The following is a 22,453-nucleotide window of genomic DNA, read 5'->3' as shown; positions in this document are numbered from 1 at the left end:
CATCGACAGCCGCCCCTTTTGGATGCGAGCGCCAGAGCAAGTGCTTTTTGCGCTCGCTCCAGGGCTCACGCACTGCCTAACAATCGACCCACTTGTGAGTGCATAGCGCTTGTGAGTGGGTCTGAATCATTCCCTTAGTGTAACTCAGCTGCCCAAGCAAGGTATAATTGAGAAATTCTGGCTAGTGAAGATTTTATATTACTGATTAAAATTAGTTCATATTGCCTGGGATGTTCTCTGTATTGTATGGCAGTAACTATGATGCTCTTTTATATGGTGTTAACTAGTATTCTTCCTGTTTTGTATGGCAATCACTGGGATGCTGCCTGTATTGTATATTGGTCATTAGGATTCTCTCTCTATTATATGGTGATCACTTAGATACTCTCAGTGTTGTGTGTGATTACTGGGATGCTTTCTGTATTGTATATCAGTCCGTAGGATGCTCTCTATTTTCTAGGGCAGTTAATGGGAAGATCTCTGTTTGTTTTGTGTATAGGTCCATAAAATGCTTGCCATTTTGTGACTTCATCTACTATTGTGTGCTGCATTGGCCTCACCTACCGCTAAACCCAACTACTTTTGTTTTGGCCTTGCCTACAGTTCATTTGGCCCCCACATACATGAGGCCACTTTCAGAAATGTTTTCAGTGCCACTTTAAGTTCTCAGACCACCCGCGAACACACATACTGTATAAGCCACCTTTGATACTAATCACAGATAGCAGTTTCTTTTCTTCTTAAGGTGCATATCCACTACATGAGAGTGGAAGGACTGTACGATTACAACATTGTAATCGTTCAATCGTTCATCATCCTGTGCAGTGGATAATGTGCCCACACTGAATGATACGTCATTCATTGCAGGTACCCTCCCTCATCCCCGAACATGCACAACCTGTTGATATCGGCAGGTTGGCCTGCATGTTCAGGCGACCGGTCAACGACCAGCGGGAGTGCACATCACTGGTGGTTGCCGACATATTCGCTGCACGATTAATGAACAATTGAATGATAACGCTGTCGTAATCGTTCAATCGCTCATTTTTCTCGTGTAGTGGATACACACCTTTAGACTACAACACTGAACAGGGATTATTACATATTGTAATGTTCCTCTAATGTAGCTTATAAAAGTCTAGCTTTGTGCTTCTACTTTCTGCTTTGAATCTCCTGGCAGACGTTACGAGGTTCAGATGTTATTGTGTACTGTATCTGTTTATCATATTCTCTCTGCCCTATAGCACCTTCAAATGCAGACTATGCATCTTGGTTCAGTGATTTTAGCATAAGGTATATTTTGCTATACTCATTCATTTGACTTTATTCTTTATAGACAATACATCCTAGATAAAGAAAGTAAGTCTATCAGAGCCAAACTTTCTCATTGAGTTATAGCAGACCAAATAAACTCCAGATACTAGCTAGTTCACAATGGTGAAAGAAACATTAATGATACCTTTTCTTCTGACATTCTGCCTTTCTTGTTATAGATATTTTGCTGTACTTTACGTTGTTCATCAACTTTGGTATAAACTAAGCTTGTCACAGAATGGCTGCTACTTTCACAATAGCTTCATTTCAAGGATGTCTTCTCTTTTCCATCCTCATGCCTTTCCCTTTCTATCCATTCATCCTTCTTACTATCAATGTCCATCTTTCTCTATTGTTTATCCTCCCTTTTCCACTCCATTCCTTATCCACCACTACTACTACATCACTACACACTTTGCCATTTAAAATTGAAGTAATAAAAGTTATTATACAGTACAGTAACATCTGAGTCCAAAAAGGAGTATAAAAGGTTGTAGCAGTGGGGTATATGCCAGTTGGTGTAGAAGATAAAGCCAGGATTAAAGCACTTTGTCAAGAGAAAAAAAGGAAAAGTGAAGCTATCAGACATTACTTTCAGCTGCATAGCCCATTGAGTGAGTGTGGACAAGCCTAATGGCGGAGCACTGACCATCACTACAGTGGACCAAGGCGGGATCACAGGACACTCCACTGGCTAACACCAGACTACTGGACCAGCACTGTAAGTGAGAACTGCTCCACTAGTAACTGACAAGGCGGAATCTTTATATTCTGTTCACACCTTGGAACCAACTACCACTAGCGCAACAAAAGGCTCCACAGGACATAGCCTCGCAGCTCACAGAGGATATTCTTGGGAGAGCGTGCTTTATACATTGATAAGGACCAGCACCACTATAAAGATACCCACAATTGTTATACAAGCAGAGGTTACATTCTTTATATATAGCTGTTATGATTCCTGGAGGGAATCAACGGTATAGTCGTGGCCAAGGGTTAAGGATTTGGTTGCAGCCTTGGGGCTGGTTTGTTTTGACTAGTTGTGCCGAGGGCAAGAGGTGTGATGCAGGCTGTGGGAGCAGCCTTGAGGGCTGGTTATGGTCTTTATAGTCATGGCCAAGGGACTGGTGATGTGAAGCAACCTTTGGGCTGTTGGGGCAGCCTTGAGGGCTGATAGTGACCTGGGGCCCCAGGATCATTACAGCCTTTGGGCTGATGAGACTCAGGTGAGGTATGCAACAAGAACGTGGGGCTGCTACCAGTGCCGCTGGGATGACACTGGCGATGGTGTGCTTAATAGCGCACCTGTAACGCAGAGTTGCTACCAGTGCCACCGGGATGACACTGGCGATGGTGTGCTAGGTTGCGCACCTGGAACGCAGAGTAGCTACCAGTGCCACCGGGATGACACTGGTGACGGTGTGCTAGATTGCGCACCTGGAACGCTAAACTGCGACTGGTGCCGTCGTGTTGATACAAGCCACCAGATGGTGACAGACGCTTCTGGGGTAGGAAGCACTCCGTGCTGCCCAGATGGTACAAGCAGCACGTGTGGACGAGATGCAGGTGGAGCCGCCTGGATGGAATAAACGGCACACACGAAACACTGACTCAGGAACTCGACTGACATACAGGAGACAGGAACCGGTAGTACGAAAAAACTTCTATCGGCGGCAGGGAATGCAGGGCTGGCTGGGTTTTAACAGGAACAGGTCCCAAGCAGCAAGCCTCCCTTAACGATGCAGCTGTTCTGAGCACAAACAGGAGAATTAATTAGCGTGCACCTGACATTGCACACAGACAGGCAGTAATTAATGCAATGCCTCAGGCAGGAGCTGCAAACACTATTGGTGCGTACACACTGGGCGATAAAGTGGACGACTGAACGATAACGATATCGTTATCGTTCAGTCGTCCACTTTATTGTCCATTTTTAAGCCCAAAAAGATGAACGATGATGACAACGCGCGTTCCCGCGGGTCGTTCGTCATCATCGTTCATCGGGCTGACATGCAGGCCAACCTGACGATCTCGTCAGGTTGCTGCATGTCAGGGAATGGGGGAGAGAGCCCGGCGCTGAAAGATATCGTTAATTATATCGTTCAGCGGCTGTGCTCAATGTCATAAACGACATTGAGCACAGCCTGCCGGGGACACACTAGACGATATCGCTCAGGGAGCATATCGTCTAGTGTGTATGCACCTTAAGATTTTCTTAACCGCAGATCCTGACAATAGCACCTCTCATTTATACGAACTCGGGTTATTAACTCTAACTATATAGTCCTATTCTATTTTAAGTGTGGCAATAGTTGGATACAATGTTGCATTAATAGTGATTTTATGTATTATCAGTTTATGTTAAGTGTAATGTGTCTTTGTTATAATAAATACCTGTATTGGTCTTAGAGAAGCCTGCTTCATTGCAATCAGTCAAGTACATTATTATTATTATTATTATTATTATTATTATTATTATTATTATTATTATTATTATTATTATTATTACTACATCTGTTATCTGATACTAGCGCAGACATTTTCATATATTTAATCTTTTTGAGGATTAAAGCACACCTTAAATCATGCAGCTTGCTGCAATTGGTGTTTAGGATATGCTGTATAGTTTATGTACAGATCAGCAATACAGTATGTGCAAAACATCTTATATGCTTTGTTCAATTTGTTATTGGTGCTATAGGGGGAGATTTATTAAATGTTGGATAGAGAGAGAAAATGGAAAGGAGATAAAGTACCAACCAATCAGCTTCTAACTGTCACTTCTCCTGTCACTGTACAGGCTGTGTTTGAAAAATGACAGGAACTGATTGGTTCTTTATCTCTGTCCACTTTATCTCTCTCAAAGGCTTAGTATATAGACCCATAAGAAAAATGACAGTTAGGAGCTGATTGGTTGGTGCTTAATCTCTCTTCACTTTATCTCTCTCCAATCTTTGATGCAACTTCCCCTTAGTTAGAAGTACAACATATTCTTATCATTGCTTTCCCTTGGTCTGTTATTTCAATCAATCATACACCAGCTTTATATAATTAATAAAAGTGTAAATATTAATGTCATGTGATGTTTTTGGTGGCTTAATAAAGCTGAAGCTAAATCTAGTAGCAGTGCATTTTATAATATATTAAGTTCTGTAAATTTCCAGCATCATTCCTCTCACCGCTATGTACATCACTGTATGCAAGTTTGATATTCCTAAAGCATTACACACACATTGTCATGTTGAGCTCCCCAGAGTTTACATTGTTATTCACTTTGAATTTGTTACACAATATATTCCATCTTTTTTTTTTTCAATATTGCTTTTTATTTAAGATATATAAAGATAAAAGAGAATATACAAAATGAAGTAAAAAAAGGGGGGGGTGAGAAATGGTACAAAAGAGAAAAAAAGGGGGAGGGGAATACATTCAATATATAACGACTGTATACAAATTTGAGTATGTCAATTTCATATGAAAAGCATACTATAATAAACACAGACACGTAAATGTATATTTATAAATGTATAAACTTGCCAATGAGTGTTTAAAGAGAACAAATTAGGACACAGGGCTTTTAATGATTTTTTGACGCCCAATATTCATAACCAAACCATGGAATATGAGGTTTGGAGGCCAAAGATAAGTACTCCGGCCACTTCTAATTCGTAGTGGGACTGTACACTTCTCTCAACAGCTTCCAGAGTGGGAATAGTTGATGTGTGCCAGTAGTGGGCTAGTAAAAGTTTAGTGGAAATGATGATATGACCCATTGTATATGTGTTATTTGGCATAGAAGCTCCACCCGGTACATGAAACATAACTAGAATTGGGCTTGGGGTAATATGGGAATGGGAATCTTCGATATGAGGGAGAAGACCGACTTCCATAAGGTGGAGCTCTTGGGGCAGGACCAAAAAATATGTAGTAGTGTCCCTACATGACCACAGTCACACCAACATAAATTAGAATTAGATGGCTTAATAGTATGCATAAGAGCAGGAGTTAAGTATAATCTGTCAAGTAGTTTATAAATATATTCCATCTTAAAAACAAGCACTTTTATATGGGGGTAAGTCACACAATTATCTTTGTGCTCCTCTTTGTTCATTAAATAATTTCTGGTAGATTAAAGTATTCTTCTATTTCAATTGTTGGTAGAATTACAGCAACACATTCATTTTTCTGCAAAAAGGAAATAAACAATTACTTTGTGTTTGTCATTTGTTTCAAGTTAATGGGTATTATAAATTAGCCAAATCCATTTTTAAAGCGGCAATCATTTTAAAGGCAAAACCAAGCTGGTTTCCCCTTTAAAAAGATTGCCGACTTATAGGAGTCCTGCACCTTTCAGCATATTACACAATGTGTCTGTGTGTGTCTCTCTGTGTGTCTGTGTCACTCAGCTTGTTTGTGACTCAGAGTGTGCCTGTGTGACTGTAACCCATAGGGGCCATCCAATCTTAACCACTTAACTGACGATTTTTTACTGCAAAACCGGTCAGAAAATACCTGGTCTACAGGAGAGTCAGAGGAGCCAGAGGAGATCCGTTCTGCACATGTGTAAAATTGATTTCCTCTTCAAAAACACAGTAGGCAGCGTGGTCGCACCTTGTCAGCTGAAGCACAGTTGGCTGCATTTGCATCCCATTCGACCACATCAGTTATGTGGTTAAGTGTATTCGGCCTTGCATAATCCTTAATTCAAATCAAACTCAGAGCCATGCTCTCTACCATGGTCAGGCAGCCTACAGGTAGTGTAGATTAGCACAGGGCTCTGTGGGCACCCTGCAGCCAGAATCTCTGCAGCAGTGCTGCCTGGAGCATCCTTAGTAATTCTAAATATTCTAGTATTTCTAGTAATCCATTGCTGTAATTCTTGGCATTCTTGGCCCTGCCCCCTCCATATGACGTTGCACTGGGAGGGTGTGGCCTGCACCTATGATTTATTCTATAATATGAATTTTGTTGCAGAGTTGTATGTACACCCATTTGCATCATGTGTATTTTTGCATTGTGCATATTTTAAAATAAGAGAATGGAGAATTGCATCTACACTTACAGCTAAAGAGGTGGAACTAGAAGGGAAGAAGCATTCTCATGTAAACAAAGTTCTATAAGAGCTTGTTCATGTAAATATGACCTATACATATGAACATGTAAATGTATTTTTGCCTGCTAGGAGGCGTATTTTTTGCACCGACTTTAGGTCAGATCCAAGTACACGCTGATGATGACCTGCAGTAAACCAGGCACATATAATGTCAAGGGATTCTATTTCGAGTGTACAACTCTGCATACCCTATGTACTGTATGTGTAAAAATATGCTATTTTCCAAACATGTTTCTGTTCAGTAATGTATTCCCAGATATTTTTTAGCAAAAATAATGTTTTAAAATATCAATAAAAATGCAGGTTCAATATTGCAGCATAAACTATACATTGAGACAATTTAAGGAAACCTATAAATCATACAATAGTTTCATATACTGGCCAGACATGCAGCAAATGTTTCCTTTGAGGGTTTCCCATTATTGTTTATTAAAGGTAAAAATATTTCCTTTAACGTATGTAAGTTCTTTTATTAATCTTTTCTTGGGCATAAGGGATTTTCAAAAAAGAAAAGACAAAGTATTCCTATGTGGGGCAATCATGAACCTTGAAATAATATTGTTTTACAATGTACCATTTCTCCTGGGATCCAACAATAGACTAAATTATAACTTTTAATAATGTATTAAAATTAATGCCAGCGAAATATAAAAACAAAAATATAACACAAACAGTGAAAGTGATTCTTAAAATAAATATGAAGCTTTCAGGACTGATGAAAATGTATTATCTCTTCATTATTCCTTTATAAATTTCACATGACACAAGTTGCCTTGTAGATTTAATATACCACATCACTTATTTGTGTATAATATTCTCCTATAGAGGGTCCTCTTATTAGGATTCAGTCAATCTAAAAAAGCAGTTAATTCTGTGACCACCATACTTGATCATTTATATTATTATTTATAGTTGCTGTTTATAAATCCATAAATGGCAATATTGTTTCTGTTTAGTGATCAAAAATTGGAGTTAGTATTAGAAGATAACTACATTCCAAGAATATCACTTTCGCATATTGTCATCCTTATTGTGTGTAATGATATATAACAAGGGTTGTTGGTTTGATCTGGTTTATTGAAAATTATCAGTCAGATCTGATACATCGCTGTCATATAATATGTAATGAGTTCCACTGTCTCTTATCCAACCCTGAATATTCTAATATCAGTACTTAGTATATAAAGGGCTCTGGATATTTAGTTTTATATTAAAGCAACTGTTGCAATATAATTGAAACAGGAACTCATTCTATTGAATATTGATATCAGTTCTTCCAGTACTCATGCGTCTCCCACACACTATTCAGGCAGCGTTGTGAATGTAACGATCACAATATGCAGTCTAACACATATTCATGCATTCATATCAAACACAGAAGTCGCATTATTAGGGCAGTAACTGTATATGTATTTGTGCCACAATTGTCAGCATTAGGTCGCTATTATCTAGTTCATGTGTAAGTACATTTTACATAAGAGAGAGAGTCTTATACAATCATATTGTGCACGCTAGCAACAAGTGCCGCATGTCTCCCTGACGTGCGTTTCGCTTAGTCAGCTTATTCATAGGATCGCATAAGGGATTTTACCTTAGTGATCAATGTAATTGTTACAATTTAATGGAATCATTTTAAATATTATAATTGTTTCTTTTATATATATATAGTTGAATTATATATATATATATATATATATTTGAATTATCATACTGCAACCTCCTACTACTTGGCCTTTCCCTCCCACATCTTTCTTCTCTATAATCCTTCCTAAATGTCATAGTGAGACTGACCATTCTCTCTTGGAACTCCACATGTATTGCACCACACTGGAATTCCTTATTCCCTCCAGGATTACATTTGAACTTCTCAGACTCACCTTTAAGGTTCTCACCAACTCCACATCCTGAAACATCTCTGACATTGACACAAGATACAATTTATAAATTAGAAATTAACGGTTTGGTTTTGGCTTGGATCTTCCCGCCGAAATTGACCAAAACCAAATCGCTCATCTCTAATTTTAATAATGTAATTGAGAAAATTTTAAAAATAGAGATTGTCTTGGCAGTGACTGAAAAATGTAGTGATCAGATTTGCTATTTACCTCTTTTTGAAATTAAATAAGGAATCTTCTTTCCTGCAGTAGTCCAAATGGAAATCTATTGAATAATGCAAATAGACTTCACATAATATAGCTGCACATAATATACACTAAAGGGGGTTGTGCGCAATCAGCCAATCAGAAGCAGCTATTGATGATTATCATCATCATCATCATCACCCCTGCTTATCAGTACACCAGTCCTCCAGTAACCAGAAGAGACATACCTTATGTGGTCTAAATGTGTTGCCCTTTCTATAGGGCTACATATAATCTACACTTACTTCTCCTGTAATGGAACACAAGGCAATAGTACGTGAAAGTCCCATTTTGGTGCTCTTGTGCAGTACAGTATGTTTATGTTACGCAATAAAAATGTACTCATATCCAACTCTAAATGTGGCCCCTTATTCTCCTTGTTTTTGTTATGCTCTAATCAGACTTGCCTCTATATTTATTCTGCCATCTTGTGTACAATCAAAATAATTCTTTGGTTTAGGAATCGGAGGAAAACATGTCTTTAAAATCCTAATGGAAAAAAAAAAACATTTAGTAAAAGAACACATTTGACTTAAAATCGGATAGCAAACATTTAAAATATTTCATTTTATTACTGTTGATTAAAAATTATTTGTATCTCATTACAAATGTGCCCTCATACTGTACACACATTATTTTGCTCCATATGGCCCAAGATGTCTGGCTCAACTTAGACACTCCATCATGGGTAGCGATTCTCGTGCTTGTGGTCTTTTTCCTGAATTGTGCAACTTAGTCGTATACAAATTCACTGAAAGTTTACATGTACTTAATATTAGTATTTTTGTCACAAAGGAATTGGTATACAGTAGCAGATTAAGCATAACAATACGTGGGGCTTGCATAGGACCTTTGTCATTTGCCTTTTTATCTAGATTGTGTACTTTACCTGTCCTTCCCCCAACTGGCCCCTTCTTGACTCCATCCCTCCCATTCCCGAAGCCGCTGGGGGGAGGGGAGGCACATCTGTGGCTCTCACTAAGGCTCCGACTGCGCATGTCAGAGATGGGACAGACCTTTGCCCAGAGGTTCCCAAACGCGGTCCTCAAGACACCCCAACAGTTCAGATTTTAGAGATATCCATGGTTGAATACAGGTGATTTAAATAATACCTCAGTTAATTTGATGTAACCATCTGTGCTCAACCATAGACCTCTCTAAAATATGAGCTGTTGGGGTGCCTTGAGGACAGCATTTGAAAACCTCTGCCTTAGCCGATTATTATATAGATGAAATTACAACCAGTTAGTGTATAGATTTATATTCACCAATAACACTCAGAATGAAATGAATTAAATATATTAATATGTTATAGAATTTTGGTATAACAATTGTTTACATTTAATCTACTATTTTGTTTTAAAAACATACTGTATATTGTTTCATAGTATTCTCACATTTCTATACATTTATATTCACTATTAACCCAGCTAACAGACTGCTACATAGTTATACATGAGTGTGGTAAAATTCTTCTCACTGTACAGTGAAACTTAAACATTCTCCTTATTAAGAATTTTAGCCTCATTATGCTAACACTGTGGGTCAAATATAGAGTAATTGCCTAAAATATGTTACTGTAAAGATGTAGTTATAGACATCCGAATCCCGGCAAGGGACTTAAGATAGGTGTATAAATACTGACACCTATCTTAATCCCGAAGGACGCCAGACCAAGCAGGGTAATTCCGGGGCGTCCTTAGCGTTAGACATGGGGAGGGGGGGTGGGTTTAGAGTGCGTAGCAGAGTTAGGGTTAGGGGGGAAGGTTAGTGTTAGGCATACTTAAGGACGCCAGACCAAACAAGGTAGGTCCCGAAGGACGCCAGCCCGAACAGGGTAAGTCCGGGGTGTCCTTAGCGTTAGACGTGGGGGGGCGGGTTAGATTTAGAGTGCGTAGCAGGGTTAGGGTTAGGGGGGGAGGTTAGCATTAGGCATCCCTAGGGGGGAGGGTTAGGGTTAGTCACCCCCGAGGTTAGGGTTAGGCACCCCCCCGAGAAGGTTAGGTTTAGGGTACAATAAGGGGAGGTTAGGGTTAAGCACTCCTGGGTGGAGGTTAGGGTTAAGCATTAAGGGGGACATTAGGGTTAGGCACCACTAAGGGAGAGTTAGGGTTAGAGGGGGGAGAGAGGTAGGGATAGGGTACTCATCTGCCCTGTTGGGATCTTCTTTGTTCAGGCTGCTGGCGTCAGGATACTTCATACCCGTTCTATTACTGTATGGTATGTTGATCCATGAGAAATAAAGGATCATGAGCCTCTGGGGTTGCTTTGAGGGATTTTTTAATAAAGTCACTGAAACATTCTGCATTTCCTAGTGAATAAAATATGGAAATAATCTTGCCTCATTGATTTTGACTGAAAACTTGGATGGTGCATGGGTTTCTCTATACTAACTGTGATTGCAGAGGTTTGCTGGGAGACAGGTTCATACTAGGAGCCCAGAGGTTAGATAGTTGTTGTGCTCCCACCCTCTCCCCACTTGCATTCACTAAAACACCACAGTAGCAGCAGCACTCACACACACTTTCTTTAACCACATTCACTGCTTACACCCCAGCAGCACCCAGTCACACACCCTCCCCCTGCATTCACTGACAACACCCCAGCAGCACCCAGACACACTCTTCCCACCCCCTGCATTGACAACTAACAGCCCAGAAGCATCCAGACACACACTTTGTTCTCTCTTGCATTCACTACTAATACTCCAGCAGCAGCAGCCAGACACATACTCCCCTCCAATTAACTGGCAACACCCCTGCTCACAAATACTACCTGTTGCTGATCAGGGTCTTCCATTTTTGTTATTTGATGCTTCCACAGTAACAACAGAAGCAGCAGGTGCCACATGTGTGAGGGGGAAATACCAACAAATGAGGGAGGGGCCATGCACTCCAGCCTCTGCCTTGCCCTTTTTATGTACATTGGTCCTATTTCTCTGTTGGAGATCTGTCCCTATGGTAGATACTGGACACCAGGTTAGGGACCCTGGGAGAGGAAGGACTGCAACACATGGCTCTTGGGCTCTTTGCTTATTTCTGCTCTGGGTGCATAGTGTAGAACTTGGAGCAAATGTAGGAGGTTAGTGTACCCCCTTCCATTCTCTCTATTGCCTAGCTGGAGCACACATCACCATTCAGTGATTCTTGTATAATCCTCAGGGTGAATTATCACTATTGCTACCAATCCATTGTCGAATGAGAGGAATATTGTTTTTATACACTGTCCATTCTCATGAAGTCCTAAGGATGAAACGCGTATGGTCATACAAGTTGAATCTGCCACATGGGTGTAATCACATTTAAAAACCTGTTCAAACAACAAAGTATGATGAAGAAAAGCCACTTTCTATGTACCGACAGAAGGGTTCCATCCTTTGATAGTCTCTTTCTAGAACCCAACTGGTGAGCAAGCTTTATTATTGCACATTATTTCCTCTGGAGCCCATCATCTCCATCATAACACCCCGACAGACCAATTCCACATGTGGAGACCAATCCTTGTTATATGAAGTGCCTAATTTGGACTTTCTCGAATAATACACCAATAATATTTTTGTGGCATCTTCTGGACATTTTGTTATTTATTGTTACTGTATCTTTGGATCTGCTTCAGACAGGGGATCTGTCTAGGAGTACAGGCTTTTTTATGAGTACACATTGTTTTATTGTCTACATTGTTGCAATTTTGTATCATAGTGCAGAGGAAGTGTGTATGGTTTATATTTTAGAATATGTCTTCATTTTGCTGCCAACAGTTAGAATGCCATACCCAAAGTGACCTGGTGAATGTAAATAAGGAACTGCGCTAAACCAATCACCACAAAAACTCAATAGTTAAAATAAATTAAATGATTTATTCAAACATATAGTATAATAATCACATTAATGCATAGGTCCCAGCATAATAAAAACATAGACAATATACTCGTATAGTGATCATATCAAGTATCAAATATGATTATAAAATAGAAAACTTTCCTAAAGGGAAAGGCAGTTGCTAGTGAGTTAAAAAGTCTCAATGACAAAATGGATGATCCAAAAAATCTCTAATTTAAAGAATATTGTGACAGAGGGCCTGATTCAGATCTGCTAGCGAGCATTGAATGCTCGCAAGCGTGTCGATGTTGGGAAAAAGTGCAAGAGTGTCACTGTTAGTTAACTGTGATGATATTCACATAGAAAACATAGTTGATTGCAGAATGACTGTGTAACAATCGCTGTTTGCCAATTGCAGCATGTGTGGCGTGGAACTTAACGAGCCATTCCAGTGTTGTTATTGCTCACCCCCAAGTCCGTGTGTTTAAATAAATCATTTAATTTATTTTAAACTATTGAGTATTTATGGTGATTGGTTTAGCGCAGTTCCTTATTTACATTTTATAGTTATAATTTTCTTTGCAGAAACTACAGAGTTTCTTTGTAACAGCAGCTGTACCGATCCCATTATATCAAGTCCAGCTCCACTCTCTGATAACTAGCGCCAACTGGTTTATTTATTTTTTTTGAACTGGTGAATAACAGTATGATAATAACAGGTGAATAAGAGTTATGTAATATATAACTTTTTCATCCTTGTCTCTTTATATCACCACACAGTCATTAAATGTCACAATCAAATTTGTCTCCAATGCTGAAACCATACTGGCTGAGTTAGTTACATAATTCTTATGGCATTATGGTCTTCAAAAAAAAATACTTTTGTCACACTGCCAGGTGAAAGTTAATTCTCCTGAATATGATGTTCTGGCAAAACTTCATTCACCTGAGCAGAATGAACAAACTTGGAGTTCTAATATACAAACAGGTTCTTTACAGCTAGAGACAGATTATTTCTACACATTGAATGTGATTATTAGTCTCAGGCCCTGATTCAGAGCCGGACACTCTGACAGAGCGCTCGCTCTGAATCAGGGCCGGCCTTCTTGTTTTTTAGAGCAGCCTCCTGGCCGCTCACATAGCTGTGGGTGACCACCCACAGCTATAGCCAGCGGCCAGGAAGATGGTTGCGATGGTCAAGACCATCATGACCATCGGGCTTGCGACGAGACCCTTGTGGTAGGGTCTCGTTGCCGCAAACCCCAGAGAGATTTCGGCTCTCACAGAGCAGAAAACTCTCCCACTGACATCACTCTTGATGTCAGTGGGGCCGCCCCCAAACGGAGGGGTTCACAAGGGAACACCTCCGTTTGGGCAGCCACTCCCCGGTCCACCCACCAAAGGGGGCGTGCTGTCACTCAACATTGACAGCACGCCGCCTTTGGTACGAGACCTGGAGCGACGGTTTGCCTGTCGCTATCCGGGACTCGCGCATGCGCACGACGGAGCCGGCTCCGTCGTCCGCATGCGCACTGGGCCACCATCGACCCGCTTGCGAGGGCATAGTGCTCACAAGTGGGTCTGAATCAGGCCCTCAGTTCTATGTTTGTGTGTGTGTTTGTCCTGTGTGTTTGTGACACGGTAGAGGTATGTGACACAAAGCCATACATTTATATGTTTTTCCACACTATTTACTAAATTACAAAGATAAATTAGTGTTAAAAAACATTTAAAATTAGGGCTAAATTTAAACCTATCACAATCCCTAAAGAGAGGAGATACAAATAACCACTTTGAGGGTGAGCTGGGCTCTCTGCATTATTAAGTCCCGACCCATCTCGGCAGAATGCAGAGAATTGAGGGTCTATGAAGTTCACATAATTTAGCCCCACCCCTTCCCCACGGACCAGTGGCTGCCAGTATTATCTCCCCATCCTGCCCACTTTACTAGGAATTGTCTTCATAATGTAGCCAAACTTTTAATTAATACAAAATTATTCATCTACAATATATACTGCATTTATATTTCTGAGAAGCTGATTCTGAAATATACAGCTGAGGCCATGAACCATCTCACTTTAAGTAGATCAGTTTTTAGCCACATTTTCCCTATATGGCTTTTTTGTTGCATAGTTTTTTGAGCGTTTACATTTTTTATGAGATTTCTACTAATGACATGAATCACACAATAGTCAGATGAGTAATCTTTTCTGTCATCATGTGTAGTTCAAAAGTAATATATGATAAAAAGCCATGTCAGGATGATGATGATTCTGCCCCTCCTTGTAGACTTCAGTGGTTACTATGAAATACACAGGGCCATGAAGTGTGTAAATGCGCCCTGTGCCAGTCCCACCCCCAAGTATATAACATAATGAGGTGGGGCTGCCAGTTCGGAGGGGAAGCTCCAGGCAACTGCTTTCTAGGTTGGATTTACATCCTGCACACCAAATACAGGTGCCATGGGGCAGCATTGGTGCTGTCCCCTAAATGCTGCACCCTATAGGTGACACTCTCCCACCTGTAGTAATGACCCTAAAGATACATGAAGCATTATGTGGCTATTAGCACGATAATATGTACATATCCCAATCCAGGGGTCATTTTTTACTGTGTGTTTTGTATTTCAGTGGTAAATGTTTAGTTGCTGCCTTCTCACACAAAGAGGGTACTTTTCCATTTTTCTTTTTAATATTTTACATTTGATCACTTTTATATTTTCTATCATTAGAAAGGAAAAATTACCTCTTGTATTGCAGGCTTGTTATTATTAGGAGAAATAATATTAAGCCAGAAATCACAATTGTAAAGATTAGGGCAACATCCAGAGTTTTCTCGTCTTTATCTTCCTTTATATCTAAAAGAATAACATAAAAAGGGTAATTAAAGTATGACTTCCAAATGGTTTCAAAACAGCAAATTTCTTATATTAATTGTGACCATCCTACATTTGTAATGCACAGTATGCAGGTTGAAGACATCTATGGGAAAAAGTCATGGAATTATCCAGTGTTTTCCTGCTTATTGTGAAATGGGGTTGGGTATGATATATTGACATGAAAATGTCACAATGGTCATACAGTAATGTTGACGTTCACTATGTCGACATTCATCATGTAGACAGTGATGAAATTTTGAAATGATAGAATACCTACATATCGTCTCTGTTGGCCCAGCTGTGACTACCTGCTCCGGGCAGCTGCAGTGGCATCTTCTGGGTCACGACGGTCATGTGACTGTGAATATCGCGTCAGGTTTACGATCCTCCAGCTTTTGGGTGAGTATCCTTAACCCTAATCCTTATCCCTAGCTCTAACTCTCCATCTTGTGCCTAACCATAACCCCACACCACCTTACCCTAACCTCCCCCTCCTAGCCTAATCCTCCTGTCTGCAGCCTAACCCTAATGTCAACATTCTGACAATATCAACATTTCACCTGAATGTCGACAACATTCTTACGTCACCATCCTGTCAATTGTACCTACCGAGCACTACTTTACAAAGCCTGGCCATGACCTACCACAAAAGAACCACCTAATTCCACAGATACCAAATTATATAAACAAACAGGTAAGTTTTATCTAGTGCCAATGAGTCATTTTCTATGGAAAGTCTATGAGATCCATCAAGAGCACCCTATTATGTTGCTGGCTACTCCACGCTCTGGTATTCTCATAATATCAAACCAAAAATAAAAAGACATGAAAGAAAAACAATAGTGTATTACTGTATCTGAGCACATTTGTCAGCCAGTGTATCTGGAAACATGACCCCTTCAAATGTTGAGAATAAGCACATAATTCTGAGTAGATATGGATGCAGCTGGCTGAAGTTTTAAGTACAGCACATGCATCTGAGTCATACTGCACAAGAGCCCCAATTGCTATAGCACGGAGACACAGAACAAATTTGGATGCAGGGAGTGTGGATTTTAGTGGGTGTTCCTCAGAGGTAACAAGGTGGTGACTAGGCAGATGGGGGCTTGCTGCTGACAGCAGCTGCATCTAAAGATGTACAACTGCTCACACAGCATGCCATATCCAGCTGGAGAAACTGCACCTGTCATAGGGCTGGTGCAAGTTTCAATGGTGCATCCAAAGAGGTGTCTAAAGACTCACCAAGACAGATTTGTCCCTTCACAAGATACTGTTAGCGAGCATCTCGCTATTCACAAAATCAGCCATAGCATTAGCTTTAGGACGCAGGCACAATTGTGCCCATAGACAGTTACATCTGTGTGCAAATCGGCATCTGGCCCAATGTGAGATGAATAAGTGTTTTATCCCTTATGGTATTGCTCTTACACAATTTGGTGTTCACAATAGCATTGGAAATTGGACTTTATAAGCTAATTGTCCAACTAACCTTATCCATTAGTAGAATGGTAAACCGATAGGGAAATAAGCTGAAATGAGCTCTACTTACCATCATGTCCAAGGTCCGGCATGTGCTGCCAGCCATCCTGACTAACCAGCCGCTATACAGCTCACAGTGACTCCGGCTTCCACATCAGCGTAGAAGCGGGAACCGGCATGGTATGAAAGAGGAACAATTACCAGGTGAGCGGTCTTTCTGCCTACATCCCCCAGCCTGAGCTATTCTAAGTGGGCAACAAAAGGACCATCAAGTCCAGTCCCATTACTTCCAAACACAGCTCATAGGGGGATTTGCTACACTTTAGATCTGTAAATGCTGGGACTGTATGCGGACCAGCAGTTGAACTTTACATCTAAAATAAACACAGGTCTTTGGATTTCCACTAAAAGGACTGGTTACAAGGTGGTTTAAAAACAAACATTGTATATATTTACAGAAAGAATATATTTTTATCCACTTTTTAAACAGATGGATACATAAGACAAAGCACAATCATTAGAGATTAGAGCACACAGCTGGAGCTCCTTATTGAGATCCTCATTCAATATATGTGTGTGTCTGAACATCCTCCCATGGTTATAGCTTACAGGATACTAAGTTGCTTTTGCACCATTTACTGCTTAAAATGTATTATGTCAGTTTTATCCTGTGATACACATTTGTATATATAGTATAATAAATGATCTTCATATTTACTTCGATTGTGTGTCTTTAGGGTCCGGGATAGACACTGTGGCGCTATCCTTTATTTATTCATTTAAATTATCTACTCGGATCTAAGGGTGTTGGAAGACCCCTAGGAGAGCTGCCTGTTACAATTTCACTGCAGAGATGTGGGTGCCATTATATATCCGTATTTCAATATACCTATGGTTTCTTCCATTGGGCTGCACCCTATTTTGTAGTTGAACTATCCCGAATCCTTTAGACACAGTGTGATTACACAGACACAGAAAGTGTGTTGATATAGATTCTAAACTAACTAATCTCTTGTTTGAAGTATACTGGGAAGATAAAAATTTTTATTTTTAATTGTATCTCTTATTACTGTCTTTTACTGGGATAAGTTATGGATTTGCCCTTTTATAGCGATAGAAATCTGAGAAGACAAGCCGTCTTAGAGAGTTATTGTAAGGAGGAGTTACCTATAGAACTAGAGGATCCCCCAGAAACTCGACATCTTTATAACAAACTGGTGGATCTGCTTAAGATGGAAGCAAGACACTGGTGGGACCAAACACTTTATGCAAATATATTGAATACAATAGAATCCCCAGAGGTTTAAGGATTTCCAAATCCTTATCCTTTAAAGATTATGATACTCTACAAGATAGGTGGAATAATACACTAGATGAATGCTCCATTACATTAATGCGGTTACATTGGATATAGGGAATCAAAAATTAAAATAATTGAAAAAGCGATAGATAACCTGAGGGTACAAATAGAGTTCATGTTCAGAACAGAAAGAAAGGGAAATGCTCTTAAATAAAAGAGTAGAGGGATTTGAGAAAGAACTAATTTACAACAAAAATAAAAATTCCATCGATATTTTTTAGACTATAGTGAAAACAAAATTAGAACATATAATATGAAAATTCATAATCAGGATCATAGACAGGATTGGAAGATTTATATTAGTAACAAATCCAGAAACTACCTACTGTACATCCCTCAAATCAATTAAGATCTCAGAAAGTCAGAAATAATTCCGATATGGAGAAAGATGTACATGTAAACATCGCACATAAGCCATCCTCTTGGAAAATCCCACATGAAAATGAAGGGAGATCATCTCCCCCTCAACATACTCTGATTGAGACAACCAAATATGGGGGGGCCCGACCCAAACAATATTCATCTGAAATACATAAAGGGACATAATTTAGTAGATCCCCTTTTCAGAGGAGACGGGAAGAAGCCCCAGATCAAAGGAGAGAGCTCTATCTCCAGAACAGATTTGAACCTCTGTACCCGGGTACCCCAAAACCCCAAAATGAAGGAGAGACTCGGATACAGGGGCACTAGAGGAGGAAAATTTAAAGAGAAAAAGGCGAAACGTGAGACCTTATTAAAGCCCTCCAACAGCTTTAACTTATCTACCCGTTAACTTAGTGAGGCTGAAATTAAGCTCCTCTCTAAGGGAATGAAATTCGCTCCATCATCTAGTCCCAATTTTTTTAACTTTATATTGAACTTAGGGGGTCATTCAGACCCGCTTGCGAGCAAATGACGCTCACAAGCAGGTCAATGTTTGCCGAATGCGAATGTGGTTCGGTTTTGGTTTTGGATTTATTTTAATAAAAGCAGCTAAAATCATGTAACTAAGGGGCTCATTAAGCAAGGAACGCAGTTGAGAATCTGCACGCACCCAGCAAATGTTTTTGCACTGCGCATGTGTATGCATCGCACTGCACGTGCGCAAACTAGCCAGTGCAAGTGGGTAAGGAATAGGATACACTGGCTACACGCAGTGTGTACACAGACCCTTCCGATACTGATTGACAGGATGTGCCATTTGTGAGTGGTGACGGAGGCTGGTTTGGCGAACGCAGGCGTGCCTGTGCTTTGGAACGCTGTTATAGGGGCGTGAATAATTGAGGCAGTGTGGCAGCATACGCAGCCAGACGACTTGATGCACGCAGGAAGTGCCCAAAATCCTGCGCAAGATCAGATCAACCTCTATTGTGCGTATGTTACCAATGTTTCCGCTGTCTTGCGGACTACTCAAGCTTTGAGTAAAGGGAAGTGGGCAGCATTGTGTAGTACTGGGCGTCTGCATCTTATGCTGCGGTTGCCGTGCATATGCATTAATTAGCAAATATTCGCAGTGGCCGAGTGCGTGCGTGTGCACACTTGTGTTCCTTGATGAATCAGGCCATAAGACCTGTTTTTGTTCCTGTAGTATTCTTAACATCAGTAACATTCATTTCCAGTCATTTCCAGTCAATTTCGACAACCTCACAACACCTGAAATCACGAGGGAGGAACTTAAATGCAATCCAAAACACTTGAGATCCGTTTTTTAGATCTGAGTTCTGAACTTGGCGAGAACACCCAAGTTAGCACTCTACTCAGAACCCCAAAGTTTGGGTATTTTCAGTTTTCAGGAAAACCGAACAGCTCATCTCTATTTTAAACAAGCATTACAAGCAAGAACAAAGAAGTATAATAAAACAGGGAATCAGTATGATTAAACGGGTGGACGGGATGCCGGCGGTCAGAAGACCAACAGCGGCATCCTGATGGTGAAGATCCCGACAGGGGCCAGTAAGTAACTTAACCCTCCCCCTTTCCCCCCAAACCCTCCCCTGTTGCTGCCTAACCCTAACCTCCCCTGGTGGTGCCTAACCCTAACCTCCCCCTGGTGGTGCCTAACCCTAACCTCCCCTCTCCGTTGGTGCTAACCTTAACCCCCCATTTCCTGGCCTAACCCTTAGCCTAACCCACATACTTATCTTCGAGATGCTGGCGGTCAAGATGCCGATGCCAGTATGTTGATCCCTTTGGGATGCTATCGTCAGCATTCTGACAGGCGTCGGGATTGCGGCGTCAGTATCCTGACATCTGGCATCCCGTCTGCCGGCATCTTGACTGGATCCCCAAAATAGGAAGGAGCCTATGGTCATAACATAAGTAAAGGCTTAGAGGGCTGCATGAGGCCCATCGCTGGGCTAATAGATACAAAATTTGAATATCCTTGTTTACTCTCACACAATTTGTAGATATATACTGTATGTATTTAAGCAAAAAAGTTGTTGCTCTTGATCTTTCAGATGCAGAACAGTGAAAATCTATTTATAGCATTATGGGCACATTGCAGTGTTACCACAGAATTTCATTTCACTCCATTGGCCCCAGTTTGTATTCATTTGACAAAAATCTTTTCCTCTTGCTCTGATTCTGATCAAACATTTATTTTTCATGAATGATGTTTTAAATTGATTGTTTTCAGTTGTATGGTTTTCCTGAAAAACAGAAGTATATTGCACTTTAGTATGTTTTATCAGATGTATTTCATATATTAAAGTACTGATGGTTTTAATTAAGGTTGCCCACAGTATTCAAACCCTCTACATAAAAGAATCAGTGACAGCAATTTGTGAACTTGCAGCTACATTTTGCTTGGTTTGAGTTTCAATTTGGAACATGGTATTTATCACAGAGGTGTTATATTCCAGCAATACAACCTGTGAGCGCCCCTTATGCCTTGCTATTCCTTGGAATTCAATATTGCTTTGTATTGTACATTCTCACTTCCCTTTATTGTGGATTCTATTGTCTATAAATAGACCTGGGACAATGACTTCTGCTATATGGTGTGCCTGAGGTATAATAAGGGAGGAGGCGGGGGGGGGGGGGGAATTTGGCAGCTAAATGCAAAAAAAGATTAATATTTCATAGAGCAATTTTGAAAGTACATGTTATCTATTTTTATGGATTTCATTGTTTCTATTCTTTATTTTCTGTTCCCTTTGAGTATAATGGATGATTTTAAAACAGACGGTTTAAGTAATATAAGCCTATGTTATGAATTATTACATTTGTAATTGCCCAGCTTTTTCCATTATTGTGAGAAAGATTCCATCACTCCTGGGAATAGATATTTATAACTGTACCATGGGCAAGTTTTAAGAGAGGAGTGGGCCTGTGGGCAGACTCAGTGCGGGCCCTCTTCTCTCTGGCTTGGTGCCAAAATCTACTGTGCATGCGCGGGTCTCTGGGAAAATGACCGCGCCTTATTCCTGGGGACATCTCTACTGTGCTTGTCACTGGCCGCTGCCATTTTCCCTGTGATGGTTTCTGCTCTGCAGCGCTGGCCCGGCGCTGCAGAGCAGCAGTTTGGAGACTGCAGAGAGGTAAGTATAACTATATACGAGTGCAGTGTGGGCCCCCCTGAACCTAGGGGCCCATGTGCACCACACACCAATTATAGTTATGCCACTGATCTGTATACTTATGGGTATATCATAGGTATAAACTATTAACTATTAAGAGGGAGATTTTTATTCAGATGCAGCCACCTCCATTTGTGTGTCTTTTGCCACTGTAGTGTCTATGACGTTATGATAATACCTGTACAAGCTCTTCCCTTCTGTGCATGAGCAATGACTGAGATGCCCATTTTGAATGCCTTTAGATGCTTAAATACCGCTTATTGCGTCTTCAGATGCAACCACCAGTCACACCACCGAAAATTGCACCAGCCCCATGCTAGGGGTGAGTTTGGTCTCCAATATTTGCCACCACTCCAGCAACATGCCTGTAACGGTCCCATAACATGCCCATAGGGCGGCATATCTTCATGCACCTGAATAGCCACTGGGAATGCACAATACATTTCTGAGATTGTGCTGATATTTATTATCTTTAAAATATAAAATAAAATGCTGGTGGGTATGTGACCTAAATTTTGATATAACTTGAAATCCCTAAAACATATTCCGCTAAAAATTTCAAAAACTATCATATATATATGTGCTGTATTTACTGTATATGTGCTATGTTTATATAATACATATCTGCAGTTCATCACATACACATTGAATTAAAAGCTAAGCAACATGTGAAGTTTAAATAATCACACATATTAATAGAGTAGGAGACTAACAGACAGGTGTATAATGTGACGATGTTAGACAATTGTAAATTATGGTGTATTTACAGTAATCAGGCATGGACACATTT

General features: G+C 40.3%; 1 protein-coding gene across 1 annotated transcript in view; it reads right to left on the bottom strand.

The window, feature by feature from the left end:
- Positions 1–4,736: 4,736 nt before the first annotated feature.
- LOC148539252 (granulocyte-macrophage colony-stimulating factor receptor subunit alpha-like) overlaps positions 4,737–22,453 on the bottom strand; it is a 79,485-nt gene continuing 61,768 nt past the window's right edge. Inside the window, exons 7-10 of the mRNA XM_088451522.1 lie at positions 20,595–20,733; positions 15,132–15,243; positions 8,976–9,057; positions 4,737–5,499 (exon numbers count right to left, since the gene is read on the bottom strand). Of these exons, the coding sequence (XP_088307648.1) occupies positions 5,425–5,499; positions 8,976–9,057; positions 15,132–15,243; positions 20,595–20,733 (408 nt within the window). The 3' untranslated portion in view covers positions 4,737–5,424. The remainder of the gene's footprint in view (positions 5,500–8,975; positions 9,058–15,131; positions 15,244–20,594; positions 20,734–22,453) is intronic.

The sequence above is a fragment of the Taudactylus pleione genome, unplaced genomic scaffold (assembly GCF_031769625.1).
Source record: "Taudactylus pleione unplaced genomic scaffold, aTauple2 ptg000026l, whole genome shotgun sequence".
NCBI classification, from domain to species: Eukaryota; Metazoa; Chordata; class Amphibia; order Anura; family Myobatrachidae; genus Taudactylus; species Taudactylus pleione.
Note: the sequence above shows the minus strand (reverse complement) of the source record. Positions and strands in the feature narration are given on the sequence as shown.